We start from the raw sequence: 15699 nt of genomic DNA, 5'->3' as shown, positions 1-15699 counted from the left end.
CATCCAAAATCTAATCACCATCCATCACTGGACCTTTTTCTCTTTTTGCTCTCCCTGCTCCCCTTCCCCTCTGGTAGCCACCAATGTAGTCGCTGTATCTATGTATTTGTTGTTGTTTTTATCTTCCACTTATGAGTGACATCATATAGTATTTGACTTTCTCCATCCACTCTTATGCTGACAGGGTCCAAGCTTCTGATTTTCTCCTTTTATGACAAAACCAATCACATTTACATAATAGCTTTCCATAAAAGTAGCATATTAAAAATATGCATACATACACACTCAAAATCAGGTAAGAATTAGTCAAAATGGGCCAGCCCCATGGCCGAGTGGTTAAGTTCTTGAGCTCAGCTTCAGAGGCCCAGGTTTTCGTCGGTTTGAATCCTGGGCGCGGACATGGCACCGCTCATCAGGCCATGCTGAGGCAGCATCCCGCATGCCACAACTAGAAGGACCCACAACTAAAAATAAAACTATGTACCGGGGAGCTTTGGGGAGAAAAAGGAAAAATAAAAATCTTTAAAAAAAAAAAGAAAAGAAAGGGGCTGGCCCGGTGGTGCAGCGGTTAAGTGCACATGTTCTGCTTCGGCGGCCCGGGGTCCACTGGTTTGGATCCTGGGTGCGGACACGGCACCGCTTGTCAAGCCATGCTGTGGTAGTCGTCCCACATAGAAAGTAGAGGAAGATGGGCATGGATGTTAGCTCAGGGCCAGGCTGCCTCAGCGAAAAGAGAAGGATTGGCAGCAGCTTGGCTCAGGGTTAATCTTCCTCAAAAAAAAAAAAAAAACAAGAATTAGTCAAACTAGAGGCTACACTAAAAACATTTAGGTGAAAACTATAGGGTGTGCAATCATCACAAAAGGTTGGGAATAAATGTGATAATACTTATAAAACAAAGCAACGAAGCAGGGTGGAGGAATTGGATGAAGGGCGTCAAAAGGTACAGATTTTCAGTTCTAGGATAAATAAGTCCTGGGGAGATAATGTACAACATGGTGACTCTAGTTAATGCTGTCAGCTATACTTGAAAGTTGCTAAGAGAGTAGATCCTAAAAGTCTTCATTACACACACAAAAAGTTTCTCTTTTTTTTGGATATCTATACAAGATGATGGATGCTAGCTAAACTTATTGTGATAGTCATTTCACAATATATGTAAGTCAAGTCATTATGCTGTACACCTTAAACTTAAACAGTGTTGTATGTCAGTTATATCTCAATAAGACTGAAAGAATAAAATAAAATAAAGACAAAGCAACTAAAACCTGAGGGATCTGCAGTTTCCTCAAGGTGAAAGAGCATCTCAGTTCTAGGTAGACTTCTTGGGCTCTGAAATTATCAGAGGGTAAATAATAATATTGTCTGAAAATATGCAAATCTGAAACTGATCCAGGGTACTGCTTATGCACCACATGAAAAGAGGAGAGAGGGTCGGAGGAAGAGAGAGCATGAGAGAAGGATGGGGGAGAAAGGCAGATAGACACTGTGTGTGGCAGGGGAGAAAGGAACCAATGTTCTTTGCAGGAATTTAGCTTATCTCTTTAAGCTATCTTTTTGTCACAGCTGTTTCCCCCATCCCCTTGACCTCCAAACATCCATAAACGAATCTGAAAAGCAACGCTGATAAAGAATTCCTCTGAAGAGCTTGGAGAAACTATAAGCCTGCCTTCACTTCAATCTGATAACTTGGCAACTGTTCTTTTTAAAGTCACCAGAAATAGCAAATTTAAAAATGAGGAAAGGATCTGAGTAGACATTTCTCTAAAGAAGATATACAATGGCCAATAAGCAATGAAAAGATGCTCAGCCGTCATTAGTCACCAGGGAAATGCAAATCAAACCCAGAATGAGCTACCACTTTACACCACCAGAATAGCTCTTAAAAAACACACACACCACTAAAAATAAAAAGTGTTAGGGAGGATGTGGAGAAACTAGAACCACACACATTGTGCGTGGGAACGTAAATGGTGTAGCCACTTTGGAAAACGACCTGGCAGTTCCTCAAAAGTTTAAAGAAAGAGTTACCATTTGACCCAGCAACGCCACTCCTAGGTATATATCCAAGAGAAATGAAAACGCATGTCCACGCAAAAACTGGCACATGAATATTAGTAGCAGCATTATTCAAACAGTCACCAGGAGCCTGGAGAAAAAAGGCTGTGATCCTTACCTCCGTGGATCGTGAACTTCAACAGCAAATTTTTTCTCACGGAAATATAAGTTCTCCAGCTGTTTCCATTGGAATAACTATGAAATGAAGAAAACAGAAAAGCCACAAAGTTTTAATTAATGTTAACTTTCACTAAATCTAGAAATCAGCTTAATAATCAAATAATCAAGAAGGCGCGCTAAGATTGAGCATGAATATGTGTTGCGATCTTTTTACAAATCAACTACAACCTGAAACCATTTGACTCCTCCTTCTCAAAGTAATCTTCCCCTCACCAATAAATCTTCCTTGAACAATAAAACCAGGCAACTGTGGGGAACATGCATACTATTTTTCCTCTGACTCAACTAAATAAAAGAGTTATTGAGGAAATTCTCATAGATTCCACTAAGTACATGCCTTCTGATCAAAGATATTGACTTCATATTTAAATGGAAAGATAGTCAAAGGGATGTTTCAATGAGACCACAGATTAAATATCAGAAGAACGCAAAGTGAAAGTAAAACAGAACCCCAAGGAGGGGTGATGCTCCGTGACGCCAGCTTCCCCGCCTACAAGAGTTCCCCTAAATTAGACAGAAATCTAGCTCCAGGAATTGAGGCAGGGGTGGGGTGGGGGTGAAAGCTGGAGATGCCCTCCTGGTCTCTAAGCCTCCAGTTTTTGTGGCTAGAACCCACTTGTATATCCCACCGCTGACAATCTAATGCTGCACTCAGTGTTAGTTGTCAGCTGGTTGGGAGAAACAGACTTTACTAGCAATATCCATTCGAAAACTAAATAATTTGTAAAAAGTAGCTCATTCACAGAACCGACTGTGCCCTGCTGTATTTTCCAGGCTCATCCAACCCCGTATGGGAGACCTTGCAGTAGCCCGAGCCTCATCTTGTCTCTCAATTCGGACTTCATAGTTGAATTCCTCTCCTCTACCTCCAGTCTCGATGATTAGGGAAATAACAGCACGGTGATTTCACTCCATTATTAGACTTCGGCTGGATTTTAAAATTATGCTCAAAGAATCTTAAAAGGGCATTTTAATTGTCTAAATAATAACTTCTCTGCAATGCTCCATCAGCAAAACCATTTCCTGAAGTACAGACACCAACACTTTTCATGAACATGTAAACCTCATGGAAGGGAACAGCATGAGCCTGAGGTTCCTGTGCTATGCAAGTTAGGAGACAAGAGTGTTCGAACTGGACTCCTGATCCCAAACAGTAAAATAAACCTGCCCTTCACACTAAGAACACAGCCCTTCGGGGTCTGAACATGTAGTCATCTGTAACAACACTTGCCTGAGCTGAAAGAGGAATTAGTGAAAGTTTAAAGCTACATACCGAGTTCCTAAAACGTCCATAGATTTGAGGCTTTCATTCTTTTAATCCAGAGGTTCCAAAAATGGGACAGAAACACGAGGGAAAACCCCATGGTTCTCTCTACCTCCCCCGTCCTAGACGGCAGCTCCGGTGAGTTCTGAACTGAGTTTCACAAGACACCTAGGTGTAACCGAATTTCACAAACCAAGCCTCCCACGGCTGACACGCCACTGACATCAGCAACCCTATCAGGCGACACCTCCCCAGTTCTACTCCTTCCTCCGATCAGGAAGAGGCAAGCAAAGCTCTCATGAGCAGATCTTCCCAGAAGAGAGACAAATTTTTAAACGCGGTAGAGTTGAGATTCCGATGATATTTCCTGGGAAGTAAATTGCTTAAATCCAGGCACAAATTTCACCAGAGGCTGGCTGAGGGAGCTATTTCTACCCGGTTTACTCACCCTGGCCGTGAACAGGTTTTACAGGAAGAGCCACAGTGCAGCCCAGCAGTGTTTGCCTTTGTGTCCATTCCCACACACATAAAAACCAGGGCCGGACTTGAAACATGATCTCTGAAAGCCACTGCCTCCCCCTCTTATCACTGACAAACATGAAATCCTATTCGGCAAACATGCTCCCTGCAAGCAGAAGTCCTCTTTCAAAGGTGAAGGGCTTCAGTTTATTTAAAGAATTTGAAATAATTAGACGGCAACTGGGCTTGCCAAAGAAGTTAGGGAAATAAGACTGAGTTTTTAAAGCCTGAAAGGCAAAGCCATTTCCAACCTGATGTGTTAAAAGTTTATGCAAAACGTGATTTCATTTATGTGTCTGTAATAGCATAAAAGTGGATTAGAATGACACAAACTCAATTCAGCATAGCGGTTGCCACTGGGGTGGCAGTGGCAGAACGTATGAGGGGCAAGTGGTACGGAAAACGTCAACATTACCAGTAATGTTTATTGCTCTTACTAATAAAGATAAGATGAAGTAAATATGACAAGATATTAGTAACTGTCAATTTAAGTGGTTATGTGGGTGTTGTCACATTCTTGGTACTCCTGTATTATTTTAATATCTCAAAATAAAAAAATAGAAGTTTATATAAAATAGACATAAGTTGGTCTATTTTAGACAAAAGTGAGATTTCCACCTCCTAATCATTTGGGAGGGCTCTATTATCACTGTGATTCTTATCAATGTTTCGAGTTTTTAGGAAGATACTTCTAATTGTAGTGGGCCTTGATCTAGCCGGCAGCTGGAAATAAGCTAGTTTTTCTTTTGAAATGTCTGAAATCATTCTTCTATTGTGCTTTTAAATTATTTTGGTGTTCTTGATCTCAGAGATCAGGATGAAGCTCTGAAAATGGCAATGGAGCTGAGGTGAAGTGAATTCATTTACTGAAAGGCCACTCACGCAACATTCCTAGGACAGCGCCCGGCACACAGCAGGCAATTGACCAACCTTCGTTCCCTTCCTTTTTGCCAGTGTTTTCCTTAAAGGATAAATAAGAGGCCCCCTCTGGCCAAAATCATGCAGAGATTTCAGACCAATGGAAGAAGGGGAAATTGGTCAAAGAAATATCCACCATGCTGACCTGACCTGGGGTCTCTCCATTAGAAAAATGGCCTGTCATATAAAGAATACTCTAAATCACCTGAAAGAAGAAAAGAATTGCAAAGAGACCATTCTGCATTTGAGGAAAGATATCAAAGTTCAAAGGAAGGTAGAAAGAAACTAAGTGTGTTTCGCATTTTCTATTATTTGGAGAACACTGGTGCCCACATAGGTTAGGACCATTACACATGGGATGTAATGCCTTATACGGTGGGACTGTTCTATAGTTTACATATGTATGTGTGTGTATACACAAACAGATTTGTAATTTTCATATTAAAACCGAAAAAATTGTCCAAGCCAAAACTCCCACTCTTGGAGATTCGAAAAAAAAGAGAAGCTTTATTTGCCTTGCAACAGAGTTGAGTACAAAACTGGATTCTTCTCAAGTGATCATTAAAGAGCATAATAACAATCATTAATTAGTAATTATTGTTGTTTATGTGGCACTCACTAGTAGCTATGACTTAGAAATTGTGTTGTTTTTAGAATCTATGATGTTCATGATGAAAGGAAATAATTGTATGGCAAAAATAAAACTATAAATTAGGTCTTCCAGATTTCTTTCTACTCCACACTTGTCTAGAATGATTAATTGTGCCCTTTAGCATCCAAAAAAGGAAGAAGATAGCAATAGAGTAATAGCTGAGATTAACTCTGAGATTGCAAAATAGAGATAAAATACAAAAACTAAAAGAGGAGCAATATAAGCAATGATATTAACAAAAAGATAATCAAAAAACTACAACAGAAGAGAACATAGCCTAATCTCAGTAATCATCCTGTCTTAAAAAAAGAGTGCCAAAATATTTAAAAACTGACACAGAAAATCAAAGCCGAATCAAACTCTATTTTGAAAATGAACTTGTGCCAAATATTATAATGAGACTAAATTCTCTGTCTCCTTAGATGTAAAGGAAGTTGATGGTTTTAGAACAATTTGCCACACATTATTAAGGTTTATTTAATGAAATGCATGAATTGAATATTTAAGCCATTTTGTTGAAACCTATAATCAATATTTAGTTAGATCCCACCATCAGAGACTTAAAAAACTAGAAGAAATCACCTCTTTCCCTTTCCCACCTCACAATTACCATGGTTCCTAAATATTGGAGGCTATAGGAAAAAAGACGATAAGGAAAAGCAGAGGGACTTTTAGGAAACCAGGTATCACATACTTTATTAGCTCTTGGAGTCATTTATTCATTCCTTGTCAGTCAACAAATATTTCTTGTCCACCTTCTATGTGTAGAGTCCTATTCTTGTCAGCAAATAATGGACAGCTCCCCGCCCTCATGGGGCTTACCTGACCCAACTGGACCACGGCAGACTGCCTTGGTTTGCAATGTTGTTCTGCCACTTGTGTTTTATTTGGCAAGTTGCTTAACTTCCCTGAGTCTCAGTTTCCTCATCTGTAAAATGGGACCAACAACGCCTGCCTCGGAGGGTTGTTCAAAGGGTTCCGTGAGATCACGTTTATGAAGCACTTAGCCCAGTGCCTGGCTCAGAATAAACATTCAGTGAGTGATAAAGCTAGTTGTATTGCTATGAAGGACTCTCAGTCCAGTTCTCTGATTTTACCATGTCTTTGTGAAGAGGGAGAAGAGCCACTGAATAGCAGAAACAGAACGAGACACAGCTGTCTGGATCCCACATCTGTCTTTCCACTGATGAGAAACAGTCAAGTGATTCTGTTGACACATCTGTGTCACTCAGGTTTCCAATTCTGTGTTTCAGCTGCTGTAAAAACTGCTGTTTATTTCTGCTGATTTTATCCGTGGTTTCCTGATCCACCCTCTAGGTAGGAAATCTGTTCACTGTTCCTGAATCATGGAGGTCACAGATGAGGAGGGATGGGCGGGTCGAGGGCACAGGGAGATGTGTGGAAGGAAGCTCCCTCCCATCTGGAGTACCCAGAAAAGAAGGAATGTGCCCCAGCACGTACAAAAATGCTGAGAAGTGTGCACCTGCCACTGGCAAGGGGGCCCTCCTGGGGTAATGAAAGACCAAAGGAAAGTCTCAGATAGAAAGGATCAAACTGTCTTGGAATCTTGATGAATTGAAAGTAGATGTCACCCAAGGGTTTAACACTAGGCGAGGACTGGAAAGATGTCATCGGAGGCTTCGGGGTTTTTTTAATAGCATTTATAGTTTAGGTTAATCTTTAACTGCAGATTCACCTGGAAATGACTAAATTTGGGATAGTCATAGCTGTAGTGTAAGATTGTACACCAAACAATGACTCACATAGAGTGATCTCTTGCTAAAACTGGAAGCAAAACAAAATCATTGTATTATTGATCTATTCTTTTTTCATTTAAAAAAAGTGACATTGATGAGTATACCGTTAGTACCCATGAACCAATTAGTGGATCTGTTTCGCCTTCTGAGTACAACAAAAATAAGATTTTGCAAGATTATGCGCTTTTAGAAAGCCAGATTGACCTACCTTCTACCGAGCCAGCTGTCCATCTATCCGTCAAACGTTTATGTGACCGAGACTGAGTCTTCCCAACAACCCCAAGGGGAGGTGCTACTTTTAACCCCATTTTGCAAAAGAGAAAAATGAGGCTCAGAGAGTACACTGGCCAAGGTCACACAGCTAAAGAGGGGCAGATCTGGGATTCACGTCTAGATACAACCTGGCTTCAAATACCCCAGAACCTAACCACACCACACCATCCTGTTTTTCTCACCTGGGAAGAGTGTTCTAGGAACATTTGTTATGTAAACAAAAAAAGAGAAAAAAGGAGTAATTCCCAGTTCCACCTCACTAGGGGAAAAAAGCAGTAATTACGGCAGCCATTTGTAGGAAAAGACTCTGAGTCCCTCACATTTTACTTAGACTAGTGGTTCTCAACCAATGACAATTTTGCATCACTTCCCACCCCTAGCCACAACCCCGAGGGCATATGGCTATCACACTGAGGGGAAGTGCTACTAGCATCTTGAGGGGGGAGGCCAGGGATGCCGCTGAACATCATTCTATGCTCAGGACAGGCCCCCACAACAGGGAATTTCCTGGCCCCAAATGCCAGTAGTGCAGAGATGGAGAAACCTTGACTTAAAGGACACTATTTGGTGATACAACTAGGCTTTGGTAGGTGGAATGTATTGATGAAGAGGATCAAATTTTTGCTCTAAAATAATGAATTCTGGAGTTCTAGTTCTCCCAACTAGGTCATGCCTTTCGGAAAAATGGTTGTTTAGGTTGCTTTCTAAATGCAAATGTTACCTACCAGAGGGACTTACAACAACTGATCAGACTAGAAGGGGCCCTGCTACCAGCAGCAGGTTTGCCGAAGTAAAACTTCATAATATACCCAAATGGTACACACTCAGGCAGTGCAAATTACTTTTCCGGATGTGATGTCACAACCTCATGCATGGAAAACATCACGTCTTAAATGCAAGGAGTAAAATGTTCTGAGTATTTTTGAAAAAGTTTAGCTGAAATAGTTCTGGGTTTCAGGAAATACAAAATATAAAAATCTGATCACCTAAGAGGATGTCATCTCACCCAAATTTCCTCTGTGGCCAAATCTCTAACCTCCCAAGGGTGATCTAATGACTTCCTGCTACCAGAGTGCTCACTACATGTATTTGGTACAAACAGGGCTGAGCTGCTCTCACGGGCACCTGCCTGGCTCTTCTGGATGCTGGCAATCCGCATCTCTTCTGATAGGCTGGCACCTAATCTGGTTATTAATTATTTTCAATAAAATCCCTAAGTTTGAATATAATGCTGTCTTTCCAGATGAATTGTCAGGTCCTTGATGACAGGGACTTGGCTATTTCCTTAAATGTATCCCACTTATTATTTAGAATATAAAGTACTAGCTCAGGGCCCTTGAAAACAGAACAGACTCGATAAATTCTTTTTGGAAGAATATAAAATCAGGTACATTGCACTCTTGTTAGAAATTTGTTCCTGAAGGATGAATGAATTTAAACCAAACTGATCTCTAGTCCTAAGTACAGAATGAAGAAAGCGTTACTGTTTATGCCCCTTCATAGAACAATTTTTCACAATGCTTTATGTACTAACTGGTTTTCTCTGCATTTGCACTAGTCCATCCTATTAAAGAGCTATCTTTCATTTTTCTGTGTGTGCCAACAATTCAGCCTTTTGGCAAATGCCTAGAAATATAAAGTAAGAGATTAAATAATGAAACCTAATGATTTTAACTCTCCAGCAGCCGTTTCCTCTTCTTCAAACATCATCTTCAGTTTCTACAGGGAACATTCTTACTCTTTGAGCTCTAGCAATAGTGGTCTCCTCCCAGTTTTTATAATGTGCCTACCTCCTTCCCATCAGCATACACTGTTCTCTGACTAGAACATGCCAACCCATTCTTCCTAAGCCTGACTCCTTCTGACCCTTCAGGTCTCAGCTTGAATGTCATCTTTCTCAGAAAGGCCTTCCCTGAACACAATAAATGTTCCAGACCCATCGCTTTATTGTCCCTCCACCTCAATTGTTTCCAACAGAGACTATTCAAAATTTATAATTCTGTCTTTATTTCTTTGCTTACTTGTTTCTCTCTCACTCACCATCCCCCTAAAAGACTTCAAAGGAAACAAACAGTGTGACAGAAACTACTTATCACCCTCAAGATCTATTTTTCTTCCTTCCTTTTAGTAACACAACACCTTGAGTTACGGCTTTGCCCATGGCTACCCACCTAGAGCCTACACTTCCCAGAGTCCTTTGCAATTAGACTTGCTGACTTTATGAATAATAGGGCTGCCTTGGATTCTCGCCATCTGCCTGCTGGTTGTGACATGGAAATGGAGACTCACCAAGCCCAACTGATTCTCTGAGAGTTCCCTGTCTTGGAAGAACTGCTTAAAATTCTAAAGGTGATTAACCATAGGAGAGGAAGAGAAATACCGATGCTGTCCAGTAAACTTTCTATCAACTAGAGTATAGTGTGAAGGGAAAAATATATACTAAGTGTAAGAATTCACCAACTCATTGGGTCCCTACAATGATCTGTGAGGTAGAGCAGACAGAACTATTTTAATTTGATAGTTGAGAAAATAAAGGCCCAGAAAGGTTGAGTGACAGCTCCAGGTCAGCCAACCAGTAAGCAGGAGTGCAGGACTGGTTCTTATTTTAAATCCATGCTGTAAGATTTGAGTTCTCCTCCCACTGACCCTGCAGAAGGTTTTAACAATCAGATTGATTATTGGTGTGGCTGGAGCCTAATTATACACTTTACAAACAGGATGGGCCAGTCTCCAGGTGACATTTTGCAATTCAACTTTTTTCCTCCACACCATACTTTGTTTTGTATTGATGTAGAAAGTGCGACTGGAGCACATACATTCTCTTTTTCTCCTACAGTTAATCTCATCTAGAATTTAAGTAGCATCAGAAGTAGCATCTTAATCGAGGTCCATGGTGATGTGGGAATGGTGGAAAAAGCAAGGATGGATTAGAAATGATCAAGATGGCTGTGCTTAGAAAAATAAGCAAGTCACTGAGTTTAAATGAAATGAACCCTGTACTTTTAGGACAAGGAAACAGGAAGACTTTTGTGCTTGTTACTTAATTCACCTGGCTCTAGGCATTTGGGGATTCCAACAGTGGGAAAAAAAAAAAAATCAGTTAACTGAAGGCTAGGAACACTTTCCCCACCCTGAGATGCCCTGGGGTGATGAGGTGCATCACAAGACTTTCTTAGCATGTTATAATGCAGAAAGATCCGAATCTTGAAAGGCAGTTTCTCCCACTCTAGTCTACTTATGACACCTTGACTAGCACGCCATTTTTCTTTTTCCCATCTCTGATAGGTTCTGGTTTTCCCAGATGAAATAACTTGCCAGAGGGCTACAAAACAGTCATGACATACACTAATTCTTTACTCAGCCACTGACCTACTGTCAACTTCTTTGTGAAGAAGACATTTTTCCTTGAAATACTAGATGAACAATAAAAACCTAAAAGGAACATGGGTTTGTATTTTTTTTTCTTTTAAAGTAAAACTTCATCGTTTTTAAGTTCAAATGTCCTACGACTGGAAATTGAATTCTGGTATGTTTTCACATTCCATAAGAGTGTGCAATACACCTTTCACGCACAGAGGATTAAAAAGAAAAACTGTTTATGATCTGAATTTTTAATACCCTGAATTTTTGTGGTTTGTAATTCAGAATTTTAAAATTTTCTCTTCAACTGCATCCTGCCTTTGGGCATTACGATTAATGAATTGGGAGGGGTGGGGTGCTTACCAGTCTCGGAAAACAGAAAATTTCAGTGTGAACTCTCAGATGGAACACTAGGGCTATGCATTTGTAGCAATGTTGGGTCCTTCTCTAACCAAACAGTGGTCCAAGAATATTTCTCACACCCTTCTTTATTGTCTCTCGCCCTCACTACCAGTGAACTACCAGTTACGGAGTGATGACTGTCTCAGGCACCATGCTAAATGTAATTCCATTTAATTCTTGCAACCACCCTATGCAGATGGTGGCATTACTATCAGCTGCAGACAAGGAAACTGAATTTAAAGAGAGATTAAACCACATGCCCAAGGTCACAAAGCAAACAGACATCAGAGAGAGGCTTTGGGTTGCTTCCCAAACTCTTGCCCTGCACGATTATTATACACAGACTGAAAACAACTTGGCCTCCATGGGTGGCAAAAGCCTTATAGCCAAAATACATGAAGAGCACTTGCTGGGTGTTCTGGGAGGTAAAACAAACACAGTCACCAACACTCACAGGCTCTAACTGATAGACATTATGAGGAGAGGACAGAGGCCTCAGCCTGTGGATCTTGGACCAACCCTTTTTCAAAACAGCTTTTTGGCCTCAGTCAGTCTCTCTTATTATTGGCAAATCTTCTTCCTTCTGGCCTGTTTTTAAGTCACATAATTATAACACAGCAGGCATGTGGCACAAGAGGCTGAACATCTAATCTACAAGGCTTCCCATTCCAGCCTTTGTTTCATTTGAGTTTGCCAATCTGACCTTCATTCCTGCCCAGCAATTGGTAACTTGCTGTGTGCACAGGTGCGTGCAAGCAGCTGAAGCATGATCCTCCTTTTATAAGTCAGTGCTCACGGCCCTTTAAATGATGCATTCTTTCATTTGTGGCAACTGGGCCAGGACAGGGACTCGTAGAACATCCCCTCTCCAATTAAACCCTTAAGTTGTTTGGACATGAAAAAATAAAGATACAGAGGCAAAATTCAGATTTAATGGAAGAAGAAAGGAGGAAGCAAACAAGGGTACCGAGTGGACAGCTGCTAAAATAACCAAGAAAGAAAAGACAAGGCAGTGATAACACAAGAGGGCCAGTTTATGGTCCTTTTTGAATTGAATGCATGTCTTGAAAATGAAATAAGAAAACTCTGCAAACTAAACAAAGGAAGTGGCTTCTGACTCTTGTCTAGACTCTGGAATGAACAAGCAATTCTGATTATGATCAGTGTCAAACAATATTTACCAATTTCTATGAAACTGTGAATGTAAAGAAAGGCCTGTGAGTCACGAGCAACTGAGAGGAAATTAACTGCAATATTTACTGTGCAGATTCTGATTCACCGTTATTTTGGAAGAAAGCCTGGTTGCTTTCACTGGGTGCATTTACGTTCTGTGGGAATCTCAATTCTATTAAGCCACATTAGCTAAATTACCTGTGAGTTGATTTAAATTATATTTCACATGCAAGATTCAGAAAAACCAGCAAGACGCCTGAATATTATTTCTTAAAGTGAAATTCAAGGGAGAAATAAATTACCAAAAAACATTAACATAGGTAAGATCTACCTTAAGAAAACATGATAGGCAATAATTTGATACCATCAAATAGATAAACTTGGGGTTATTTGCTTGGGCTGGGATTCATGATGCTCCAGCCCACTCTCCCCCACAATGAAAATAACCATAACGTCCATCAAAAGAGAATTGGTTGAATAAATTATGTATTTCAACATAATGGAATACTCGGCAGCTTTAAAAAGAATGAAAAGAGATCTGTTTATAAGTGACCTGAAGAAATATGACACGGTATGGAATAGAGTACATAGTCAGATTTCTTTGTCTCTGTAATAGCTTAGTATATACACAGACAAAATCTAAATGAACCAGTATCATTCTCTTGACAGTGGTTATCACGGGAGAGGGATGGAATTGCTGAAGGACTTTCTGCCCTAATTGGCATGTTTCTGTAGTATTCACTTTTTTTTGTTTCTTTTACAATGAATATTTATAACTTTTGGTAAAAAATTAAAATATGTAACTAAAATAAAAATGGTTTTTAAAAATATTTGAAAAAATTATACACCCATCATTTCTAACATTATTTATTGGAAGTTTATCTTTGAAGCGAATTTTCAAGTACAAACAAATTACTCATATTCCTCCTGGAAATTAAGTATTCCTTACTTCAATTTACTTTGGTCATAGGGCTTACAGAGACAGAATTCTAAGTGTATGACTACATACATGCTCTCTTACTGTCCCTCACACAGATGGGTCTTGGTTATTAAATAATGCTTTATTGTTTTTATTGATAATTTCCGATAAGAAGCCTCAAGGCCCAACTAGTCTGACCCAGGAGAGCTGAATTGCCCTAGGCCATCCTTTGGTGCTGTCTGTGTCTGTTTCACAACCATAAAATGGGGAGAAAAGGAGAGCTTTACTTATTTTCTTAGCTCAAAGGAAGAGGGTGAGTATCGACTGAAGCCGAGAGAACACTGAGACGAAGAGTGCCATGAGATGATTACAAGGGCCTAACTTTATGAAAATTATGGCTGTTTTTCTAATACACATTAAAGCAAGAGACAGATGGAAATGATAGAGTTATTTAAGGCTGTGATGTCGGGGTATGATAATAGAGGTGGCCTGACCATGCTCTGTTATTATAGGCCATTGTTTCACTGCTGGGATGGCATCAGGCACAGGGAAGGTAGCAAAACCTGCCAGCATGAGGAAGGCTTCACGTCATTATGATACTGAGTAGGCCAGGGCAGCCAGATGGCTACCTATATGGACTTACCAACTCTTATATACTCAAAAATGTATGCTTACGCTTGAGTCAAGAGAAACAGCTTCACAATCAAATTTTGAATCGAAAATAATGTAACTTATCGGCTCTGGAAAATCCAAATCCGGCAGAGTAAGACCCTTTAATAAACAGCAAAGAACTTATTTTTCTTTACACAAAGCAGACATGTTTAGTGTGGAAAATTGTGAAACAAAGATAAGCAGAAATAGTAGCAGTAATAGAAAGAAGATTACTCATAATACACCACTGAGAGGTAACCAGCACCCAAAATTTTGGCTTACGTCTTTACAATTCACCCATCTGTTTAGCTATCCAATGTAAATATGTCGATGTATGTATGTGTGGATATATATTCTACACATACATAAAATTTAATAAACAAATGACATTATCATGTTCATACTAACTTAAAATAGAAACTTAACTGCATGCCCTCATAAACTATGTTGTAATCAACATCCTTGTAGTTAAATCTTTGTATATACCTTTACTTCCTTAGTATCAATGATCAGATGCGGAATTGCTGGGTCAATGTGCATGAATGAGTTACAAAAAGTATTCTACACCTAACCTGATTCACACTTACTTTCCGAGGTTTCACCTTATCTTGTAAATCATACTGGCCAATTCCTTTATAGCTGATTCCAAGCCACCAAGGAAGTCCTTGTTTATCCTGGAAGATGGAAAAGCACGTGAACCAAGACCTAATTGTTAAGTCTTCTGGAGGTGAAGTAATATTTACCAATTTCATCCTTTAACAAGTATCAGCAAGTCAAAATAAAGCTGTCTTGGTAAACAAAACATTACTTAAAAACCTAACTTGTTATTAAAATGCCTCCTTAGAGTTTCTCCAAATAAGATCTATACGTCAAAACAGACCAATACTATTAACACGATCAAAAAGTATGAAGCATTGCTGTTTTGATTAAACAGTTGGAGAGAAGAAATAAAATGTAAGTAATTCAACTAAGAATTTATCCAGAGTACAAAGCCAGTTATCCATTAAAAAAAAAAAGGAAAGAAAGAAAAAGAGAAAAAGCTCTTTGTTCTCTTGAGAAGTAACCAGCTATAAAGGTCAGGGAAGTTTCCAAGAAGTACAAAGATGAGAAAAGTGGTTACAAATCCTGATGTTTACAATACACTTAACAATGACCATGCACATACTGAAAAACTCTTTTGGAGAACTATACAAGTCAATGACAGGATGTTTGAATAACGACTTTCAGGTACCTATGGGGAGGGAAGGAATATATTTTTTTCATAAATTTATCTTTCAGACCTTGCCAAAGCAAAGGATGTATTGACACAGAGAAAGAAAAACTCAGGCTTAAATACATACATATATGCAAACAAATTAAGAACCAATAGAAATTAAAGTTGAACTGGTACACATTTTTAGTACAGGGTGCCCTACAATTTGCAGTTATTTAGTACCCAATTCCCCACCATTTTGAATTGCAAACATTGTCAGAACTTAGAAAATCACTCAAGATCCATCAATTATACAATTATTCCTCTTTCAAACAAGACTCCCTTCTTAACACTGCTTTACACCTCATCATCTCAAAATAT

At 39.5% G+C, this 15699-nt stretch overlaps 1 protein-coding gene across 10 annotated transcripts in view; it reads right to left on the bottom strand.

Annotated features, from left to right (window-relative positions):
* FRMD4B (FERM domain containing 4B) overlaps positions 1 to 15699 on the bottom strand; it is a 307930-nt gene that overhangs the window by 21326 nt on the left and 270905 nt on the right. For all 10 annotated transcript variants that reach the window (XM_014836092.3, XM_070492244.1, XM_070492242.1 and 7 more), the window contains 2 exons: positions 14714 to 14800; positions 2177 to 2253 (listed from right to left, as the gene is read on the bottom strand). In XM_014836092.3, coding sequence (XP_014691578.3) covers positions 2177 to 2253; positions 14714 to 14800 — 164 coding nt within the window. The remainder of the gene's footprint in view (positions 1 to 2176; positions 2254 to 14713; positions 14801 to 15699) is intronic.

This window comes from Equus asinus, chromosome 21 (genome assembly GCF_041296235.1).
Source record: "Equus asinus isolate D_3611 breed Donkey chromosome 21, EquAss-T2T_v2, whole genome shotgun sequence".
Classification (NCBI taxonomy): Eukaryota; Metazoa; Chordata; class Mammalia; order Perissodactyla; family Equidae; genus Equus; species Equus asinus.
The sequence above is the reverse complement of the archived record's forward strand: the minus strand, read 5'-3'. Positions and strand labels throughout refer to the sequence as shown.